The sequence below is a fragment of the Larus michahellis genome, chromosome 1 (assembly GCF_964199755.1).
Source record: "Larus michahellis chromosome 1, bLarMic1.1, whole genome shotgun sequence".
Taxonomy (NCBI): domain Eukaryota; kingdom Metazoa; phylum Chordata; class Aves; order Charadriiformes; family Laridae; genus Larus; species Larus michahellis.
Window position 1 is genome coordinate 210,532,857 of NC_133896.1, and position 23,716 is coordinate 210,556,572.

Below are 23,716 nucleotides of genomic sequence, written 5' to 3' on the forward strand. Positions count from 1 at the left end.
CCATCTTTGCTCAATGTTGCTTAGGTGTAGGCAAGACAAAGGGAAAGAATAGTGTATGGGAAAGAGGAAAAGGAGGAAAAAATATTGATGGTGAAATCGAGTTCCTTGGTTCCCGCATCCACATGTCTCCCACGGCAGCAGTTGCAGAACTGCATTTCCCGTGTGAGCTGAGCATCCTCAGAGGTGCCCTTCCCTCCGTGTCGGCGTGCAAGGCGAGGTGACAGTCGGGTGCTGTCCCTGCGGGTGTCTCTCTGAAGCTCTGAACCTGAGGCATCTATTAGCTGTCTCCCTGAGGTCACCTAACACAGCCTGAGGTTGCTCTCAGGTGAGAAAGCAGAGAATTGCAAATACGCTGCTGTTCCAGGGAACCATCGCATCCTTGGCCTCCTCAGGGGAAAAACCAGAGGCCTAGGGTGCCAAACTTGGACAAGAGAGGGATGTTCATTTCCCTTGTCTCCTGCAGGTGCCCTGAGTATCTTGGAGCAAGTTACGCCCAAATTCAGGTTTTCAAATGCCTAAATCCTTTGCAAAATCATGAGGAACCGTGACGGCAGGTAGAGTTAGATACCTCAGTCTCCTGGAGGAACTGGCTTTTGGTTTTTCAGATTGTGTATTTGCACTCTGCTACCTCCCCTGGAGATAAATGTTGGCTTTGCTCATAGACACAGGCAAACCATGGACCTGCTCAGCTGTAAATGAAGGTGAAATTTTGCCCTCAGCTTCTCAGGTGCCTGTTCACAGCGGTGGATGAAGTTGGTTGAGGGCACTGCTCCCTGAGCCCAGTTCAAAATGGCAATTCAAGAGCTCGTTACTGTCGTGCTTCAACTTCATCATTTGGTTGGGCAAAATGGAACAGGTTATTATGTTGGTTATTCTGCGTCACAGTCTGTGTCATGGGGACAGGGTGATTCCAGTGCAATCTGGCTCTTCTACCCACAGCCAAGCAGATCCAGCCTGTCCGAGGGCTCATTCTGGCCCCGCAGTCTATGCTTCCCTTTTACCTACTGCTGCCTGATGATATGTGATGATTTCGGTACTAGAAGAAAAAATATATCAAGAAAAAGGATTATCTGCTGTCTTGTCTTTCAGTAGCATCGCAAGGACTTCATGAACCATGCTGTTACGCTTCCAAGGAAAACAGCCTTTTTTTCTGCCTGCGTAAAAGTGTCATTTCTCTTTTCCCCCACATCATTCATTTTCTGGTGCACGTTTCCAAGTCATTTTCAAAGTCTTTTTTCTGTTTAACTCTATTTTGATTTGACGAACTAAGGCTGGCAGATTGGAGAGGGACTTCTCTAATCCCTCTGTGGTTTGATATACCTGATAACCGCTGGGGAGCCGTGTCTGCCCAGGAGGGCAAGGCAACCACCGCTCCAGCTTCTCCACATTGCAGCGGCGGTAATTACATATGTATAGGTATTTAACATATATATATAAAATAAAATATTAAATATGTTGTTCCCCCAATGAATTTTGGAGTAGCTCCACTATTTGTGTGTATATATATATATTTAATATATATGTTTTTATACATTGTTTTCTTTAATGTTATTCCCCCACTGAATTTGGAGAAGGAAAGAAGTTCATCCTTCCAACCCTTTTGGTCCTAACCTGCTCAGCTGGAGCCAAGTGCCACCGCAGCTCCAGTTGTCAGGTCAGCAGAGCGGAGCTGACGGTGCCATCTCGCTTCACTATCTCCCTTCGGCTTCTACCTGGTAACTATGGATCCAGGAGACACACACGATCCACGGGCTGGAAGCACATGTCTGTTATACCCTGCCATGGAAAATAAACACCCCTCATGGATTCCCCATGCATTGCGGTGAGCTGTGTGGGAAAGGAGAGGCTTTTCCAGGTGCCTTCCTTGCTCAGCCATTAGCAGCTCCTTGGATCACTCAGCATCCCTGTGCCATCCCGAATCCCCCATGGCTGGGGAGCTTTGAGCAGTTGCTACTGCCAGGCCCGGGGCTGGACCACCGAGGCCCTGCGGACCAGACACGGCCATCCCAACCCGCAAGCGCACCCGGGTATTGGCGCTCGTTACATTTGCACCCACCCATGCGTGTAATCCCACAGATTCCGAATGCTGCAAGCAAACAAATAATTGTCCCGCTCCGCCTGACACCGCGGCAACCTCAAATGCCTGCACACAGTTTCACTTCTTGCTGTCGCTGCTGCTTTTAACGATGGCCGATGGGCAGCCGGAGAGTTACAGCCCCGTTAATGCCACCGCTGGGGACAGCACGAATAACCGCCGTGTGGTGTTGGCACCACAGCAAGAGCTGAGTCAAGAAATCAGAATACAGTGTGTAGAAAGCTTCAGACGGGTAAGTTTAGTAAATAAAAGCCACATTGCCTTTGACATCAAAGATGCCCTTACCGTTATCTCAGGTGGAGGTAATCCTACCTCTTCTTGACAGCCACAGGCTTCAGCTGCCCCTCAGAGACCCTTCCACCCATCCTCAGCATCCCCGCAGCATCTCTAACTACCGAGCAGAGGCGAATCCTCTCGCAGCGCTGGAGCAGCACTTTCAAACCCACATCTGCGGAAGGTTTTTAAGCAATCTTGCTACCAGGCAGCCAGTGAGCTCAGCAGTTCAGGGAGCCCTGAAGAAACCTACCCTGATAAATTAACAGCCACTGTTGAGATTTTCACAGTGACAACTGTGCATATTTATCAGTTCCCCTCTGATATGCACTTAACAGGCAACAGCGTATTTGGAGGCAGCAGAATTATCTCTGCACATCTGTTTTTCCAGTTCTGCCAAAGAGCTTTCATTTTTCTCTAATAACTTGACCTGTTTGGTTTCTGGCAGAAGACGGCTGAGCAGAGCACTCACTCTCTGGATTCGCTCCAGTACGAGATGAGGTCAGGACAACAAAGAAAAAGAAACAGCTGGATGGCTGCAGAGCAGTGGGAACAAACAGGGCAGGGACCAGGGCTTTTTCTTTCCTTCCCTTTTTATTTGTCCAATGGGATTTCATTCCTGGGCGTATTTATTCCCCCCGGCAGACGGTATCACAAAAGCAGTGTTTCCTGCAAGCTGCCGTTGTGGGGAGCCTCCTCCAGGAGACCGACGGGACCCAGGGCGCAGGTATAAATAGCACAGCCAGCTAATCCCTCCTCTGCTCAGCTGTCGGGAAATGTGAGGCACGGGTCCTGAGGGTTTCCACTGAGATACTGCATCTCCCACACAAGAATTTTCATCTTGGTTTTGGCAGGGTGGGGGCTCGTACCCCCCCACACTCCCACTTTCTTTTTCCATTTCATCCCATTCCCATCAGTCTACCCAAGGCTTCCCAGGATGGGGGCTTTCACCTTGCATTTTTCAATCCGTCTTCTTTCTTTTTTTCTGATATTCAGCTAAATCATCTTAAAGCAGCAAGCGGAAAAACTGCCAGTGGGGCGGAGAGGAGGTGGAAAAGAGGGGAGGGATGAGGGCATGGAAGACAGGGAGAAGACATGCAAGCACAGGAGAGAGACAGCGAAGCAGTCTGCACATGTTCCCTCTTTGGAGATTTTCTCTCTCCCTGACATCACTTTCTCCACGGCCAGAAATTCCACCTCCGGACTTGCCAAGGAGACAATGCAGCATTCCTCTGCTGGGCCACAAAGCAAGTGTGAAATGTTCTGTTTTAATAATTTACAGAACAAAAGGAACACAACAGTCACCGTCTGATTCATATCTGCTGAAATCCAGCAGCCAAAGCTGTGGGAGAGGAGAGACAGATGAAGAAAAGAAAGGAAGAGGAGGTGTGGGTTTGGTTTGTTTTTTTTTTTCTTCTGGTTAGTCACTGTGGTCCTAAGGAAAGACAAGAAGGACCACATTGGATTATACCAAAGTTCAAGAGCCCCTGTTGTTCTCTCTCTGAAGTGGCTGCTGGTAGATGAATGCAGAGAAAATACAAGGAACGGTATAAATACAAATGCCATTTCCTCTAGCACTTGATCCCATTTCCCCTCCTGAGCCGGAGGTTGTGGCTGCATCATCAGCATCACTTTTTGAGCCCATTCATACTTTTGGCACCCTGGACATTTTGTGGCAGCAAGTTGCACAATGGAATTGTGTGCTGTGTGAAGACATTCTTCCTTTGGGATGTTTTAGTCCTTTCCTTGTTTCACAGAACCTCAGAGTGGTCAAGGGCAGAAGGGGCCTCTGGAGGGTATCTGGTCCAACATCCCTGCTCAAGCAGGGACACCTAGAGATGCCTTTTGAATATATCCAAGGAAGAAGAATCCACAACCTCCCTGGGGAACCTGTGCCAGTGCTCAGTGACCCTCACAGTAAAAAAGTGTTTCCCGATGTTCAGAGGGAACCTCCTGTGTTTCAGTTTGTGCCTATCACCTCTAGTCCTGGCACTGGGCACCACTGGAAAGAGCCTGATTCCGAGTTCTTTACAACCTCCCTACATTTATTTATAGACATTGTTGAGATCCCCAAGTCTTCTCTTCTCCAGGCTGATGGGACCCAGCTCTCTCAGCCTTTCCTCACAGGAGAGATGCTCCAGTCCCCTCATCATCCTTGTCGCCCTTCACTGGACTATCTCCAGTATGTCCATGTCTCTCTTGCACTTATTTACTTCTATGCCATTCATAATTCTTGTATTTCTACCGTATCCGCCTTCAAGCATCTCTTCCACATCATCGAGTTGTAGTTTACTCGCTGTCTGCTTCCATAGAAGCTGGTCTGTCCCTGGATCACCTTTACCTCCCTTTGCCTAGTACTTCTCCAGGGAACCTCAGAAATGTGCTCACTGCTCAAGGTACAGGTGAGCCATGCACCGACTTACACAGCAGCAGACCACAGGGAGGTTTCCAAAGGTTGGGCATGGCAAGCAGAGCACCAATCTTTAAGAGGAGGAGAGAAAGAAGAGTTAGGGAGTGATTTCATTGGTAATTCCATCCTTGGAAGCACTGGAATGACCAAAGGCTTTGCAAACATGTAGAAAAGGAGGATATGAGTAATAGTCAGCCCAGATTCAGCAAGAACAGAGCTCGTCAGACTCATCTAATCTTCTGCGATGAGGTAATATACCTTCCAGATTCGCAGATGAGGGGGGAGGTGCAGGTGCCATATATGTTGGCATATAAGTAAGGCTTGTGATACTGTGTTATATGGTATCGCTATAAGCAAGAGAGAGGCACCTGGACTAGAAGAAAATAAGAAAAGATGGATGCAAGACTGGTCAAAACCTTTCTTGGAGGCTAGTTACTCATGGCATGAGGCGACACAAAAAAACCCTCTTGTAAATCTGGTGCTGATCAGCATTTCCATGAATGACCCAAAATCCAAGCACAGTTTTTTATGTTTGCCATTGACAGCAGGCTGGGACAAGCTGCCAGAAAGCTGGATGCAGGACTAGAGGTCAAGGCAGACTTGATGAGCAGGAAAAAAAGGATGCAATCCAGTGATCCTCCATTGGGATCCTCCTCCAGCCCCAGAAGAGAGGACAAGAAACTCTCCATCTGACCCGTGGAGGCCTTTTCCCTGCTTATGCCTGCCTTTGGCAGCTCAATGCATAATTGGCTTAAATTGCAGAAATTTAATTAGACACCGAGAAAACGTTTCCAGTGCAGTGAAGCACTGGGTTGGACTGCTGTGAAAGCTGCTAGGACAGGTTGGTCCTCCATGTGGGGTGGTGGGTGAGCAGAAGGCCCTAGCCCTGCCTTCAGGCAGGACGGAGGTGTAGATGACCTCTTGAAGGCCTGCTCAGACCTGCCTTTCTGTGATTTTTATGGTGATGATGCTTTGTTATGATATTGACGTTTTGTTGCTATTATAATGCTGCTTTATTCCCTGCTCCTCTTCTAATAACTCCTGCTGTTCAGGTAGCTGGTTTGACCAGGCCTGAGTATCTTTGACCACATGTTCTCAGGCCCTGGTTACATGATTCCTTCAACACAGGATAAATCTGAGCTGCTACTGGGATGGTCTCATCCTGTCCCCTTCCAATACGTGCTTGCTCTTACCCCCTCGCTTGCCTGGCACCGTGGACCACACAGCTGTGCATGACTCAGGTCAGGACACTGACCCAGCCAAAAACCCACCAGCCAGGAGGGAAGCAGGAGGAGAGATCAGTTTTCCGTTACTTGTTCTGCTATCTCACATCCTTTGTCTGTCTTGTCTACCTTGGATGGAGCAATCACGTCTTGTGCTGTGTTTGGAAGGCAGAGTGGAAATGTAAGGTGATACAAGCACTGGTTTGAATAATCGTTTCCAGGCTGAGGGATGTCTAATATTGTTGTGCAGAGGAAAGCAGTGTCCGAGCAGCTCCTGCTGCCTCTCGGCTGGGAGCGGGGCGGTGCAGAAGCCCTGGGAGATGCCAGCCACAACCTCAGGAGGCACTGGATCACAGTGTGGCACAGACTCTTTCCCCAATAACATAACGAGGGTGCCAGGAAGCCGATTGTCCCATGTTACAGCTCTAATCCCTGCCCTTCCAAGGTCCTGCCCCTTGACTTGAGGTCACCACAAGCCTCATTTTGCACATCCAAAACATCTGTCTAATGCATTTCTTTGCTACTCAACTAAAACCAGCCAAATCTTGTTATCTGGGAGAGGGAGAGTGTTCTTTGTCACTGAAGAAGTTTGCCAAGACTTGGAGGGTTTGCCCAATTTAGGAGAAATGGGCATGTGTCACCGAGGGAAGGCACCGGTCAAGGGATAAGATGAGGAAGATCAAGAAGAAAAGGAGCTGGTGGAAGCAGTGTCCCAGAAAACGCATTTTAAAATTACTTGACTTGTTTTAACAGCAATCGGGTAATGAATGAGGCAGCCAAGGGAAGAGTCTTGGCTTTAGTCCCGTTCCCTGTTAGACACTCCTCCGGGTGAACACATGTCAAAGCAGTCTCTATCCTGACACCAAGTGGAGAGAGCTCACAAGTACTCCTTTAAAATATGACCCAGGGTAGGGGACTGCCAGTGAGGACAGCGGCTGGCCCAGCCACCCTTCTAGCGCCACCCAGGCGTCACACAGTTTACAGGCATTTTTGTATTTATAGGAATTTTTTCAAGATCCTGGCCCCTAGCAGCAGAGGTTTACAGCAGAGAATCGTAGAGTCGTAGAGTCATGGAATGGTTAGAGTTGGGAGGGACCTTAAAGACCATCTAGTTCCAACCCCCTGCCATGGGCAGGGACACCTCCCACTAGACCAGGCTGCTCAAAGCCCCATCCAGCCTGGCCTTGAACACTTCCAGGGATGGGGCATCCACAGCTTCTCTGGGCACCTTGTGCCAGTGTCTCACCACCACCACCCTCACAGTAAAGAATTTCTTCCTAATATCTCATCTAAATCTCCCCTCTTTCAGTTTAAAACTTTACCCCTCGTTCTATAGCTACAAACCCTGATAAAGAGTTCCTCTCTGTCAATGATGGTGATAAAAATCACCATTCTGGGCTCCTGCAGTTTTTACCCTCCTATCCCAAGTTTCCACCGATGTGGTGAGCAGCCCGGTGTGTGCGCACAGAGCACCTCTACTGGGGACAAGGTGGGTTTCCAGAGTGGCGGGGAAGCCACAGAATCACAGACTGGTGGAGGTTGACAGGGACATCTGGAGGTCATCTGGTCCAACCCCTCTGCTCAAGCAGGGCCACCTAGAGCTGGTCACTGAGAACCATATTCAGGCAGCTTTTGAATATCTCTAAGGATGGAGAATTCTTTGCCCTGAAAGTGAAGAGGAAGGTGCCTTTCCTTGAGAGGAAAGGCTGGTGCTTGGTCATGTAAGGTGATGGGCATTGCAGTGTGTGGGGTCGTCCCACCATGCTGCTGAAGAGAAAGGCACAGACCTGAGCCCGACATCTCTCCCAACACATGTAATTCACACTTTCCCCATGCTCCATCTCCAGCCTTCCGCTATTTTCTCAGAAGGGGCCAGGGACCTGATTTCCCCCTTCCCTGCACATCCGACCTCCTGCAGAACCTTCTCAGCGTGCAGGTCAGGTCCTCACCCCCACCTTACCCTGAGCACATCTAACTCCTCCTGAGCAACACATCTTTTTTGACCTTGGTGCTGGGATTGAGGGGAGATCACTGCCAGATGGGGCTCCCCCACGGATTCAGCCTCTGAAGCCTTCAGCTTCCCATACCCATTTGAGGTCGTTTTCTCCCTGGGCGTCTTACTCTTCACTCTCACTTTACACACCTCTACTTCTGCCTCCCGGGGGGAAAAAAGCCCTCATCATGTTGCAAGGTACCAGAAAGTCACAGGAGCTCCAGTGCCAGCCGTGGGCTAAACCTCAAACCCCCAGCTGAGAAGCAGCAGCATCTGGGAGTGCTCTGCACCAGAAAAGTGACAGCTTCTCTCCCAGGGGAAAAAAATCCGCATCAATTTAATACAGAAAGGTACAAAACACATCTAACGCCAAGCTGTCCCAGCCCTCTGATGGATGGCATTCAAAAGCAACATAGAAAGGAGGCTCCGGTGATGATGAATTTATGCAGTGGAAAGCATTCGGCGGCTGCCCTGTGTCTTAAGTCATCTCCTAATTACTCTACATAGGAAAAAAAGGAAGAGGAAAATGTATCATGCATGGACTTACCCAGCTGATCCAGAGCAAAGAGGGCTGGGGCACCTTCGGAGAGCTCATTGTCTGGGGGAAGAAGAACAAATGCTCGGAAAGGTCAGCTGGAGAGGGAGGTGTGGAGACCTGGGGTGACAACGCTGTTTTAATCACACTGCAGATAAGACCCTGCTTCCGCTTCACCCCCGACAGCTTTCATATGTGTGTTGTGGGTTGTTTTTTTTAATCCGGCTCTTACTGAAAAACCTCGGAGTCAGCTCAAGACAGAGACTTGGCGGGATGAACCCTTATCCCCCTCCCAGCATTGCTGAAGAGCAAGAGCTCTGCTGCCCTGTCTCTGCCCGCGCTGGGATGCGGGGCCGTGCTCCCCTTTTCGGCTGCGCCGTGGCTCTTCGACCCCTTTCCTCAGTGCTCGGGGCACAGTCAGGAGTGTCCTGCCCACAGCAAAACTTTCCTGAGAACTACAGCCTTCTCCAACAAAGGCAACTGGGATAGTTTTAACCAGCGGGAGCGGGAAAATGTTCTGGCCAGGATTTTTCAGAGGCTGAGCAAACCCTTGAGTCATCTGATAATAATATTGCTGTAACTCAGCGCCTGTGGCAGGTTAGATCACAGGCTCCGGAAACCCCTCAGCTGGTGGCATCTCTCATCAAAAGCTCGTGGGAGCCTATTTTGGATCCCAAACCCAACCCCCCCAGAAGCCCACCCCTCCTTGCCCGCTCCCGGCAGAGCGCACAGCGGTCCCTCGCTGCCTGAAGGACCCGCGGCCGCATGGGAGCACGTGGCCCAGCGTTAAATGCCATTTGTGCCTTGGAGTTGGTGGGGATTTCTTTATTTTCAAACATTTCTTTCAATGTCAAAATGCTGCTAAGTTGCAGAAACTCAATGCATTTTAAAAAGTAAATAAATAAATAAATTTTGCAGAGAGTGGGTTTTCTCCTGTTGGTTTTGAGTGTTGTTTTTTTTCCTTTCACGTTCATGGCGCTTGTTCGATGCATGGGCTAGACTTAAAAAACCTGTGGACTGTTCCTAGGGGGTTCGAGGAGGGTGTTTAAGAAGGGCAGGTGCATGACACCATGTAGTAATCCATATCTGGGACATTTCTAAGAGAACTCACCCCCCTCATTATAAAATGCTGTTAGGCCCCTCAGCTAGAAAAGGCTGCGAGCCGCTAATTTAGGATAGCAACGGGCTGCGTACAAAACCAGAGGCCAATGTACATCCACATTTCACTGTTTCAGATTTTTATAAGCTCCTGGCGGCAGCAACTCTGCCCTCCTCTGCTTTATAGACCCAAGCACAGTGGGATCCCAAACCCAGCCTATACAGTATAACCCAGCCTATAAACAGTAACAGGGACCACGCGCACGGCAAAGATTTTAGGGAAAAAAAACCCACACAACAGAAGCAGAGATTGTCCTAATGGGCAAAAGGCTGGACTGCAGCACGCATCCCTGCGCCGTCCCCTGGAGCCACCCTGGGCTGGGTACCTGCAGAAGCAGCAGATGTGCTGTCATAAGGATGCCACCCAGTGGTGCTTGGCTGGGGCGATGGAACCCAGGGCTGCTGGGTTCAAAAGCATAAACCTCCTTATCTCATTCAGCTCTCACGGAAAAGGGGGCGATGCCACATCTCCGACTGTCCCCTTCCCCAGGCATCTGGGCTATCAGCAGGAAGCCGAGGGAAACAGATGGAGATAAGCGGAGCATTTTACCACAGCAAAATGTTTCCGCTCCCAAGGTGCCGTCATCTGGAAGGCTGTGGGTTTATTTTGGTTTTAGTCTGGTGCACGGCATGTTCCAGCCGAAGAAGGAGCTTTGCCCAAGGAGGGACAGCTTGTGCTGGCCCTGGGGACAGGGACCTCTGGTGACAAGGGTGAGTTGGGGGAGAGCAGGGAGCACATGTAGCTGCTTCTGCCAAACGTTCGAATGGGGATTATAAAGCAAATTACAGCAGCTAGCTGGAAATTAGGTAGAGATGAATCGATACAAGAAATAGCTCTGCTGGCTATTTCCCATTGCATTTGTCCTGAGTGCTTTCCTGAGACTGACCATTTCTGGAGAGCAATGGACCCCAGCCTTGGGCTTGGAGGTCTTCTCTCATGCCAAAGGGGGCTGAAACCTTGAATAGTCCTGGGGCACGGAGAGCCCCAGCTCTTGGCTCTCCTGTCACTGCTGGCACAGTGTCTCCCAGGAGTCACCCTGAATTGTCCCATGCAAATATAGAGTCATAGAATCATACAGTGGTTTGTCTGGGAAGCGACCTTAAAGACACCTCCCACCAGACCAGGCTGCTCAAAGCCCCATCCAGCCTGGCCTCGAATACTTCCAAGGATGGGGCATCCACAGCTTCTTTGGGCAACCTGTTCCAGTGTCTCACCACCCTCACAAGTAAAGAATTTCTTCCTAATATCTCATCTAAATCTCCCCTCTTTCACTTTAAAACTATTACCTCTCGTCCTATCGCTACAGCCCCTGATAGAGTCCCTGCCCACCCTTCCCGTAGGCCCCAGTATGATTGAAGAGAGGAGGGGGTATTTTACCAGCTTTCCTCCTTGCTCCTCCTCAACCACTGGCATCTGCAGATTCCTGCTTCTGGAGAATGAGAGTGATCGCATCTAGCACAAGTGGCACATTAACTTGCCAAAAGGTGTGTTTTTTTGGCAAAAGGCCACTCCGGAGAAAGAAGACAAACCACAGATCGAGTGCCTGTGTCAGTCTGCCAGCTCCTGGATCAGACCTTTCCCACCTTCATACTGAGCACTGCCTTGCTCTGGACATAGCCCAGCAAAACCCCTGGGACCACTGCAAGCACAGCGAAGGGCAGCAGCACATCGGGAAGACTCTCAGCGTGTTCCCTGGGCATATTCAAAACCAGCAATCATGTCCTACCTCCTTTCACACTGGCAAAGGGATGGATCCCACCATGAGACAACCAGTTGGTTTCATCCAGCTTCCAGTTTTCACCAGGGTCCATCTCTGATCTGCAGCATCAAAGATCTGTTTGCAATGTCTCCTGCCGCTCTCTCTGGGGAATAACCAGAAGATACTCTGAGTGGTTGTCGTGGTCCGCACCGTGGCCAGTTGCTGAGAGGCTTCCCTCAGCAAAGGAAAATGTCTTTTCAATATTTCCAGAAAAAAAGGAAAAGAAAAAAATCGCATGGCTCACAGGGGCCTATTGGGCCAAGGAGCAGCTGACTCTGCCAAGCCTTGACTTATAACATCGACAAGTCTCCCGGCTGTGTCAAAAGGCCACCGATGTTTGGGACCTCTTCCATTTTCTGTTGTCAGTCTGACTAATGCTGAGAAACTCCTAATCCCTCACAATATTTGCAGGGATGGGGTTTTATTTCTGAGCAGGGTGATGTGCCACGAGGGCGTCCGTCAGGGATGTGTGTCTCAGCTCTACGTGCCCAGCCCGACCGCTATGGGGTCCCATCTGGTGAGAAGAGCGGGCAGGAGTTCTGGCCCTTGCTCCTGTGTCCCAGCCCTCCATGGACAGGAGTTACAGGCTGGGAGTTATCAGTTACACGTTACAAGACGATGCTACCACTGGCCACTTGGCTCTCGCAACTGCCCTGGCTCTGGACCGATGGCTGTGAGCCACCAGGCAAGGATGGAGATTGTTGAGCAGTTAAAGCTAGAGTTCCTAAACCCAAAATGTCCCTTTCTGGTGTAGACACCGAGTTATTTTCCTGATTATTGGCCATTCGGTGCTACCTATAGGTTTCCTGCAGCTGGGAGTCCATGGAGATACGTGGAGGTATTTTCCCTCCTTGACCTGCAGTAGGCACACAGGGGCTTTTCATCCACCCCTAAATTTTCAGGATTACGTGGATATGGGAAGGAGTAGAGTCCTTCCAGTGTCAACAACCTCTAATTTGTCAAGGAAGCACGTAACAGTCTTGGGATGCAACGAAAAGTTACTGCAGAGCTTTTTTGCCTCTGTGGGAAGATGCTGAAGAGGAGGTGACAACAGGGACTTTCCCTAAGGCTGTCTGAGGCAAACACGGACCCCAGATGGCAAGAATGGAGCTGTTTTCATGGAGAGGTGAGTCCCCTGAGACACACCACACCGGCAGCTGTGCATCTCCACTCAGCCCCTGATTTTCATCAGCACCATTTGTAGGAATTTGTTGTAATTTAATGCCGACAGGACCCTGAATTCAGGGCGCTCCTGGGAGGGATGGGCAGGTAGTGATGGAGGGACACCATGACACTGGCACCGTTTCCTTAGGAAACCAGGCAAAGAAAGAGACGGATGAGCCCTGTACCCACAGGGAAGCGAAGCATGGCTGAGCCACACACCATTGCATTTCCCAAGCACTGGTACCTCCCAGCCACCATCCCATGGAGGGGAGATGCCAGGAGCCGGGGGGGCTGCGGGAAGAGGCAACAGTCCCACATCGGTGTGCCACCCCAGTGGCTCCCAACATGGCACAGCCCGAGTCCCTGTCCCGGCACGCTGCCGGATCTCACCAGGGTGAATCATGGCTGTGCCGATGCTTCCCTGGCCAGCCAGACCTGCGAGAGGTCATTTCACATGGTCTCTTGCTCAACACCTTCATTAAGTAGAATTAAATACTTGTGCATATGCGTTTGCTGAGCAGCAAACAGGACAGGTCACAGCTGCGTGCAGGTGGAGCTCCACTGGGTTTTTTTGATGTAGCAAATTCACCCAAAGTGCAATTAAGAGGTACCGAGACTCTGGGTGGATTTGACTTGAATACGTAATTAAGTTTAGCTGAAAGTGAAGGAAAAAAGTTCTGAGGAAAGCTGCAAGGCTCCATTTTCACATTTGAAAAATGAAACTTTTTTGTTGTTCTTTCAAATGACGTTTTTGGTTTGAAAGTGACCTAGTTCGCTTTTTCTTTTCTTTTTTCTTGTTTTCTTTTAAGTTATGAAAAGCACTAAATAATCTCAAACCAGAATGTCTCGTGCGATGCTTACAAAAAGGAATCAAAGAAAAGAAACGTTCTCCTTTAGGGGGTGACCCAAAACAAAAAGTATTTTCAATTTTTCTGTTCAGCCACAGAAATGAAAAACCTATTATTTGTACAGCTCCACTGCTGAAAGGCATCTCGCCAATGTGTACTGCTGGCAATTTATTCTTTCCACCTGCCAAGGGAGAGGTTTGTCTGCGAGTTCGATAAAAAGCATAAGAGAAAAAGAACGAAAGGGCAATTTATCAGCGCAGCGTAGAAGATAAAATGGTTTTTTCCATATTCACGCGTTTCTCTGAAAGACGGAAAAAGCAAACCTCCGGACCTCAGCTCTTTGCCCACTGTCCCCCGCTGTTCAGAACCATATACATGAGAACATACAGACACAGGCCCTGGGCTCCCGTCACAGAAATTTAATTGCAAACGTAAAACTTCCGACTTTACCAGTCCATAAGCTCTAACCAGTGTCAGAAAAATCAAAAGCCACAATTTATTATGGACAATAATACCAGCAATGCGAAACACCTAAAAGATCGTAAACCTCAGTCGTTGCTGTAGCTTTGCTGCATCCATCCCTTCTTGTGACAGCACAGCAGACCTTGCTGCCAGCGGAGGTCCTACCGTCCTTGTGGCCAGCATCACAGGATCAGGGATGGGTTTGTGGTCCCTGTCTCACTGCAGAGCACCCGCCGTGTCCACCCTCCTCCGTGGCTGCTGAGGAGGCTGGGATGGGAGGGAAAGGGATGGGTACGAACACGGATCAGGGCGCACTAGCTGCATTAATGCTCATGCAATAAACTTCTCGCTACAAGGCAAGGCTGGAGAAAGGTGCATTGCGACTCGGCCTGGTGCCTTGTGAGAGCTGGGATTTAGACTCTAGCTGCTCGAAGTAGTCAGCCTTCTTGCAGTCAATAGCCAATGCCTGTTACCTCCATCTTTTAAGAAAAAGACAAATCAAATGTCTGATTTTCCAAAGTGCCTGCACTCAGACCCTGTATTCAGTCCTCACTTAGGGCAGGGGGAGCTCCTTTTACACACCTACGGCTTCCACCAGTCCTCTGAGAAAAACAAGATGAGAAAAGACTTGGCATTCCTGCTATATGTCATGTACTGATACAATATAAAAAATAATGGGAGTGGAGCGTGAGTTAAGACCCCTTTCACTTCACAGCTTTGGTTATACCTCAGCAGCACCCACATGGATCACAAACCACTGTCCATTTTCATCCTAACCTGCAAATCTCTTCCAAACTGCAGGTTAACACAGCGTAACATTGGAATGACCATTTCAGCCATATTTTACAACCCCTCTAATCTGTAAGAAGTGGCTGTCAGAGGACAAGCCCCCATTAAGCTCCTCTTCTGTAACATTTCCAGTTTAAGACAATCTGCCACACAGCCTCTCTGGGCACTCAGCAGCTGCACAGGGATTTTTTTTTTTTAGTACCATAAACTGCAGAATTCACACAGCCAGAACAGCAGGAAAATAAAAGTTAATGACCTGAGACTAACCCAGACAGACAAGAGATTAAAGCGTCAAACCCTAAGCACTCCAGCACGCAGGGGCTTGATCTGGAGGACAAGAAGAAGCTGGCAGCATTTGCTCAAGCACTGCCCTCAAAATTGGCTCCATCCACGTGGCTCACCAAAACCAGGCACTCCTGAGCGGAGGTGCAGATGCTGTACGAAGGACCTCCCATTTCTCCGAGCTATCACATCTCCTTGCATCCAGTTCAACTCCAGAGCTCTAGCTGCACCCACCTACATGACTGGGATAAAAATCAGTGGCCTCTTCCAGAACATGCAGACTTGGCTACCTCTTCTGTCCTCCACAAGGAGTGAAGGAGGGCACAGTTTGGTGAGATGCTCGGTCCAGTTTGAGCCAGGGATTGCTAGGGCTGGTGAGCACCTAGGGCTGGTGAGCACTTAGGGCTGGTGATATCCACACACCACCTTGCTGGTCTGAGCCCCCAAAGCAGCACACAGGAGCACTTTGCTCTTAATGATTTGTTTGCTTAGATAAAGAGTGTTTTCAACCCCTTGTAGCACCTAAGAAGAGCTCACGTGTGAACCCTTCTGAGCAGGATCTGGCGCGGGGGAGTTGGGCGGTGTGGGGTGCACACAGTTGGTTCCTGAGTACCAGAGCAGCCCCAAGTCATGCCATCACAGGACTTGGTGACCAGACCAGCGTGGGTGACTGTAGAGCCACCACCAGCACGTCTCAGCCTGGTCTAAAGGGAGGGTGAGCATCAGCAGGGACTGGGACAAGAGACAGCGGTTCCCAACAGCTGAGGTGGCCACCAGCTACAGTAAGTCTGGTAGATGGAGCAGCAGGGAGGACACTGAGGAGAGTGGGGTTGGGTATCAGTTTGGCGAGGGAAGGTGGGGCAGGGAGAGAAATCTCTGTTTCTGCTCATGTTGCAAACCCTACACTGGGGGCTGGCCCAGCAAGAGAGGGCACTGACCCTAATGTGTGTCTCCGAGCAATTTGTAGGGTTTGGGATGGCCATTTGCTGTGCCAAAAGGGTGAGGTGGACAGCCAAGGCAGGACTGAGGCTGAGGGAAGAAGCAGGGACTGAAGAAGGGAGCTCGGTCCAGCTGGAGGAGAGGGAGAAAGCTCGGGAAGACTCTGGGAGAAGGTCTTGGGCATCAGTCTTGCAGCAGCCATGCATGGGATTAAATGCTACAAGACAGATCCCTTTCCCTGAGATGTTTCCCATCACCCTGTAAAAACACCGGGACAGTGATACAGCTTTCCTCTCACCAGGCAGGGGATGGAAATGTCCATCCCAGTGCTCACCAAAATGGTAGATACATCTTTATGGTGCCTGTTCCAGCCCAGTGCTCACCAAAAGGGTATACACATCCTTACGGTGCCTCCACGGTAACCCAGATTCTTCCCATTCCCAGTGAGTCCAGAGAAGTTAAAGCATCGCCTAACCCTCGGAGCAAAACTTTTGTGTGTCAAAAAGGCCACGGATGCAAAATCCGGGAGCAGTGCCAAGGTGAAGTCACATCGCTTGGGCAAGGAGCAGCTGCCCTTGGGCAGGTATCGCTGCCCTGCGAAGGTGTCGCCTTTCTGCAGCCGCCTCTCTGCAGCGATTCATCTACCCAAGGGGAACAGGAGCGGGAATGAGAAGGTCTGACCGAGCCTTACGGAGCTGAGCAGGTCAGGATCAGGCCTCGGAGGGGGACATCACAAACCCATGTGAATGGGAGCGCGATGGCCACAGTGAAGGGCACAACGGGCCTCCCCCGTTCCTCAGAGCTCAGCCTGACGGCGGCATTTAATCACCCACTGCTGTTCTTTACTGCCTTGGATGTGCTCTCCTTTAATTAGCCCAAAAGGTGACTAATGAGCTATTTGTTAATGCCATCATTCAAAAAGCTCTGTTTGTAGCTGGTCTGAAAGAGGTTTTTTTAAAAGCAGTGAGTTTCAGCCAACTGGCACAGAGCGCAATCACAAGTTAATTACATGATCTCATGGCAGTTATCTCGAACTAATACATCATTAATCTGATCTTACGACATGTAAAGGAGAAGCCCAGAGCCAAGAAGCACTTGAAGGCTCCACAGTCCCCAGGACAGGAGCTCTTTTTATAAAAGCTGCAGGTTTACACACAGCAGACACATGTCAGGACAAGCTGCAAGTCGTATTGCTCCCCTCGCCCCAGCGAAAAAAAATATTCAGGAGCCAGGAAGCATGCGATCCCCTCCGACGGGAGCCTTCCTCAAAGAGCAGCCACCATCCCTCCCCCTGCCTCCGTTCAGGGCTATGAGGATGGCCGGAGAGGGAAGGGGCTTGGGGGCAGGCTCCCGGCATCGCTGGGGGACCCCAAGGCATTTCTGATAAGCCCTTTGTATTTTGAAGCCCTTTTGGAGGACCTGTCCCAATCTGGTCTCAGAGGACCTATTGGCAGGTGAGTAGTTTCAAGTCATCTGCACTGATGGGGACAGGAGCTAGAAGCTCCTCTATATCCTCTGTATCCCTTTATATCTAAAGGTAGAAGGCAAATCAATAAATACATCCCTGCTTACATGTCATGATTTCATTTCAATAGCTCATCTCTCTCTAGGGACACACATTGACACAGATAGCCAGGAGCCAGAACAAAAACTTGAAAAGCTTTAAAAATACTGTAAATGCAATAAAGCTTTAATTGCAGCCAAGCTCTCACTCACGCCTGAGCAAAAGCGTTCCCCGAAAAGGTCCCGGAGGAGCAGCCATCCCGCAGGCACAGCAGGAAACCAGGAGCCACCTCGCAGTGCTGCTGCCACTGTCCACCGCGCTGATGGCACGGTACAGGAGACGCTGGGTGCACGGGTCGACCCTGATTTGGGGTGGTTTTAAGATCCATAGGGTCCTCCAAGGTACCCCATGGAATAAAATTTCTCTTTCTTACTTCTCTGGTTTTCTTCCAAAATCAGCATATTGAACAGTAACTCGACGATTCAAACGTTAAAGCACTTGAAGCAAAGGCTGTGTCTCTCTCTGTGTCTTTTGCAGAGCAATCTGTGCTAAACCAGCGATACCAGACACCACCGCACCTCATTTTTGCCAGTTATCTTCACAGGCAATTAGCTGCCAGGTTATTTTACCCATAATAATCACTTATCTATTTAAGAGATGATAATTTCTCTGTGCCATTCCCATGACCTCTCAGAAAGCAGATGACTGCCTCTTTTCTTTTTTTCTTTTGCATTCATAGTAGAAACCCTTCCCGCTCCAGCCTCAGTTTGGATGAGGTCTTCCAAAAACCAGTAAAATAGCAATGGTAAATCTTACCTGACAAAACACCTGTGAATTTTCTGGCGACAAAAAGCCTCCGTGCCTCGTGCCTCGCTGCTGCAACACCAAAGCTTTCTCTGGAAGACGTTTGTCCTCCGTTGGGTAAGGGCTCCACGAAAACTATGCAGCCATTGCCTGGACTTGCTTTGGTTTGGGTAGGTAAGTCACGGGAATTCAGCTGCTCTTGTGTGTTCAAAGAGCTTCAAAATGCTCTACACCACCTATCGGCATTATGGTTCCCACAAGTATGCGAGGTATGCGGTTGTCTTCCTGAGTCATATAATTATCTTTGGGAAAGTAACCCGCGGAAGCACAGCAGAGGGAAAAAAACAACCCAACTGGCCGTGTAAATCCCTTGACAGTCGGCAGTAGCAAGGAGATGACCTTGAACAGAGGGCTTGCTAATTCATGTATCCCAAATGTCAGAGCTAGTGGAGATGCAGGGCTGTCCGCGTTTGTCCCTGCCGCCCTCGGCAGTCTGCAGCAGCATGTGCGGGGAGTGCTGTGGAGAAGGAGAGACGCGGTCTCGAAAGCATCCCCAGTGCTGGAAGAGCTGATCTGAAGCTGGGAGGGTTGCACAGGTTATGGGCTGGCCTCTGGCCAGGAGGAAAGGTAGGGTGAAATAGTCCCTGATGACTGCTGTTAATGGAGGCTGAGTCATCGGTGATATGGACTGAAAAAATGATGTGATGCGGTGGTGTCTGGGCTAGTTACATCTTGATAAGGATGGCGGTGTCTTCCTGGGTTTTCCGTTGAATCAGAAGCACCTGGGGAAAGGTGACACCAGGAAGGGGATTTCTGCCATGATCAAATGCCACCTCAGGCAGTCTCAGAAGAAGAACAGACACCACGAGAGAATGGGATACCGCGGCGGTGAGCTTTCCAGAAAAGTCCCTTGTGCCAAGCGTAGAGGAGGAGAAAAAGTTGAGAATGGAGAGCAAACAGTGAAGGGGGCCTTGATTACACCATCTTCTTGCATGGAAGAATATGGGCTTACCATGGAGTGAATGGCTCCAGCAGACGTTCACGCTCTGCAATGTTTTGTCAGAGCTGCCAGTTTGCCCAGATGTTTTATGACAAGGACATGTCAGAAATGAAGCTCCAGTTCGTGCATGACGGCAGCGAGCTCACTTGAGCACACATGGTCCACGCACCTGAGGCAGATGTGGATGGATCTTGTCTCTCAAAAGGCCAGCTCCATCCATCATCTCTCTTGACAGCTTACGGTACTCAGGAGGTGATTTCAAAATTATGAGCTCAGCGGTGAAGGACTCTCAGACACTAGATTAGACAGAAACCCTCATGCCTAAGAGGCAAACAGTTCCCATTCCTGGGACCAGGAGGGCTTCAAGCACCCGTGTGCACTGAATGATGAAATGTGCTCTGCAGCCTTTAAGCCGTCTCTGATTGGTGGCCTTTGCTCTTTCCAGCTGGAGCTCTGTTTTATCACCCCATCCCAGCATTAGCCAGCATTTCCTAATGCCTCTGACAGGATCTGGCTGTGCTTGGCACCTTCGTGTGGCGTGAGCAGGTTGGGACACTGCCAGGCGTGAGATGGGTCACAGGCTACCTGTGCATTTAGGAAGCCAGCAGGTCCAGAAGCAGCAGACATCAATCGGGGAGGAAAGACCCTCAAAGACCCTGCATTTCCACTCCAGGGGCACATGTGAGCTCTGACCACAAAGGAAAAAGCATCTGTGCTCTTACCAAGAGGTGTTTTGGGGACTACCAGCGAGGTGCCAACTAGTGCCAGCTGCAGTGGCAGACAGTGTGTGGGGTGGTGAAAAATTCGGGCTGTGCCACCGCCTGTGCGCAGGTGAGGAGCAAGAGGATCCCTGGCTCTGCTGGGGTGTCCCAAGGCCATCCTCACATCCAGGCTCACCCACCACCACTAGAAAGCAGCAGGATCAGCTCTGGCAGCATCAAAGCTCTGCCACCAAGCCTCCGGGATGCTAGTGCCCCAGGATGCATCCTGAGGATGGGGATGTCCCAAGGCTTTGACTCTGTAGTGGGATGCACTTGGAGAAACCACTCCATTTAGAAGTCAACCAATGGACGTATGTGCAATGGAGGGTTTGGATTAAGTTTGTTTTTTTAAAAAATCCTACATAGCAGGCTTGTAATGACAGCAACACTGAGTGTTGATGGCTTTTCCAAGCCTGATGACATGGGGCACGCTCTTACCCTCCTCCCGGCATGTCTGTGCGGGGCTGTGGTCGCCCCACCAGGGCACAGGCTCGTTCTCTCCTGCACAAACATCCAGGGGAGCCAAAAACGCCTTCAGAAAGGTGAGCAGCCGGCGCCGCGTGATCCACGGCGCTCCACGGCTCTTACACCGTGAGTCATGAGCTCCCCGGCAGATTTACAGCCGGCGGCGCCCATCCACCTCGCAGCCAAATGGAGAGGACGGTTGCAGCCCAAGCCAAGCTCCCGGGTGAGACAGGGCGAGGCGGCCACGAGCAGTCACTGCACAGCATTGCATCCTCTGCAGAAGGGTTTACCCACAAAGGGGGTGTCTCTCCTCTCTTCCCAACCTGTGCTGGGGACACGGGGTGGTGCTGGGTGTCACCAGCCTCCTGTCCCTTCTCCATCTACATCACCTGAGCCTTGCCCCTGGGTGCCCGTGTGAAAATTCCCACCCCTCCCAGCCCATCCTGCTCACCAGTTCTTCTGAACTAGTGAGGGAAAGGTCTTCACACCGCAGCCTGTCTTCTGCTAAACATCTGCCCAGCGGCAAGCACTATGCTCCCCCAAAAGAGTGGGGTGAATAGAGAGAGAGGGTCACACCAGGCGACGGGAGGAGAAAGGCCATCCCACCATGGTTGGCCAATTCTGTTTGAAAACAGACACTTTTTCCTAGGAAAGCCTTTCAAACACAAACGCCGGTGGGGTGCTGTACTGCTGCATCTCGAGCAGCAGCGGAGCCTCGTGGCTGAGAGCTGGTTTGTCCCCCGTTCCCATGCCCTGGGCACTGCCCCGTGCACATCACACTCTCCCATTCAATAACGCTGCTGGGTTACCTCCACCGAGCGAGGGAGAGGAGGGATGGGTGGCTGGTGGGAGGAAGGAGATAAGTCCCAGGCCAACGACAGGCAGCAGGGAGTCTCAGGTAACTCGGTGTTGTGAGAGTCAGAGCAGAGCTCTGTCTCACCGAGACCCTGATGGACACCACAGCCATAATCTTCATAATTTTCTCCCTGGTGAAGGACAAGAGCAGGCTGAGGAAGCTTCTTTACTCAGAAGCCCAAGTGCACCATTCAATGCAGTTGAGGCTCAGGCAGGATCTCTGCTGGCAGATGAAAAACACTTTATCTTTATGTTTAAGCTGCAGTATTTTTCAGAGGAATGTGTTAGACATAAAATATTTACAGCTCTCTCTTCAGAGGAAGCTGCTTTTGGGGATGTCATCCTGTGCTAAACAAAGTCAGACCTCTGCAGGGAAAAATAAAGAGGGAATCCATCAAGTCTCTCATCAAATGCCTTCCCCAGGATCAGACAAGCTCAGAAAAGGGGTTGGTAAGGCGGTGGTGGCGTTGGTGACTATGGGAGGAGTTAACATGGCAAAACCAGACCTCAGTGGTCCATGTAAAGGATGCCTTGTCCCTCCCTACTTGGCTCCCCTCTATGTCCTTCCCTATTTGGCTGCATATACAGGATATGGCATCCCACACCTGGTCTGGCTTCTAATCCATCCTCCTTCAGGGTTAACCCAGCACCTTTTCTCCCTGTGGCTCACCCATGCATGGCTCTGACCCCCCCAGTCCCATATGTCACCATCCAAGGGCAAGCCAGCGTGCCAGGGTGCAGGAATGGGGCTGCTGGGTGTCCCAGCCCCAGCTCCGCCAGGGAAAGACACCAGCGCTCGGGAGGTGCTGGTCCGGGGCCCCCGTGTCCCTAAGAGCACTTAGGTAGCTTTGTGGCATGCATGTTGGACAGACGCACAGGCGGATGGATGCTCATCAACGGTTTCACATGGGTGGAAGAGGGAGGACTCAAGTCTCGCTTGGGTAGGCTGGGATATTTATAAAGCAAACCAAGCGAGACCTCGAGACAACAGTAAGCCACAAGCTTGCTCGTACCTACCGCATAAAAGGGAGAGTGGAAGCCCTGCTGTGGTGGTGGGGAGAAGAGAAACAAATCTCCTTCCTACTTTCTACGAGAGAAATAGGTCTCCGTACCTCTGGGAGTCCAGTGCCACTTTATGAGGATGTGATCTCTGCCCCCAGGGTCAGTCAAGGCACAGACACCTAATGTCTTGCCACTGGGATGAAAGAAATGCATCCATCAGCCACTTTCTCCTGATTTTCTCCTGGCTGCCCACCCCTCCCTGTGAACTGTGCAGTGGGATGCTGCGGTCACCTCCTGCCCTGCATCCTCGGCAGGTCCCTCCTCTAATCGCAGGAGGACCCGGGTACATTCGGGTCTCAGCCCCGCTTGATGCAGGGTCCCCTCTGCCCCCTGGCGCGGGAGGAGCCGAGGCTGCTCACTGCGCACGAGGGTGGCACAATTATAAGCGCACACCACTAATTACACTGAGCAAGGGCTTGGCCACCTGTCTCAGGTGTTGCACGGTGGGAGGTGAATCCCTGTCACCAAGCCCCAGCCTCACTCTCTTCAGTTCTTGTAAAAAACTAGAGAAGACCTTGGTTTTACTCCACATGAGAAGAAAACCAAAAGCTGAAACTTCTAAATATCTCACCAAAGAGAAATACCATTTTCCTGACAGGCCTACTTGCTGCTTAAGAAAACAAAACTTTCTCCACCATAAAAATACCAGCATTGCAGTGGCATTTGTTCCAGCTGAAACATGAAGCATGCCAGCTCCTCTTCTCCTTTCACATTACTGCTTGAGTATTCTCTCGACTTGCGTTTTGCAGCAATAAGGGTCTTTTGATTTGTGCATGTTATTTAAACTCTCAGCGAGGAACCAAAGTAACAATTATCCACCCCTCGGTCTGGTGATTCACGGGAGACTCTGACGAACACACTGTTGCCGTGTCACTGGTGTGAGCTATCGGTGAGGAACAACCATAAAGAAAGTCTGCTCAGGTCAATTACGGAGGAACAGCATCTAACAGGATGTGTCCAACTGCATCCTGGAGACTGAGACACTGGGTGATTTAATCATCCCTTGAGGTGACACACAGCCAATTATTACTTCCACGTGGAAAAAATTCATTCACATTACTGAAAAATTCACCAGCAATCATAGAATCATAGAATCATAGAATTGCTGAGGTTGAAAGGGACCTTTAAGATCATCAAGTCCAACCTTTAGCCTACCCTGACAAGAGCCACTTCTAAACCATGTCCCTAAGTGCCCCATCTACCCTTTTTTTAAACACCTCCAGAGATGGTGAATCCACCACCTCCCTGGGCAGCCTATTCCAATGTTTAATAACCCTTTCAGTGAAAAAATGTTTCCTAATATCCAATCTGAACCTCCCCTGACGTAACTTGAA

General features: G+C 50.4%; 1 protein-coding gene across 5 annotated transcripts in view; it reads right to left on the reverse strand.

The window, feature by feature from the left end:
• The window catches only part of AMOTL1 (angiomotin like 1), an 89,995-nt gene that overhangs the window by 63,247 nt on the left and 3,032 nt on the right, over window positions 1-23,716 (reverse strand). For 3 of the 5 annotated variants that reach the window (XM_074571221.1, XM_074571222.1, XM_074571248.1), the window contains exons 2-3: window positions 11,415-11,550; window positions 8,542-8,592 (exon numbers count right to left, since the gene is read on the reverse strand). The exons of the other annotated variants lie outside the window; for them this stretch is intronic. In XM_074571221.1, the coding sequence (XP_074427322.1) occupies window positions 8,542-8,592; window positions 11,415-11,499 (136 nt within the window). In that variant the 5' untranslated portion in view covers window positions 11,500-11,550. The remainder of the gene's footprint in view (window positions 1-8,541; window positions 8,593-11,414; window positions 11,551-23,716) is intronic. 5 annotated transcript variants of the gene reach the window in all.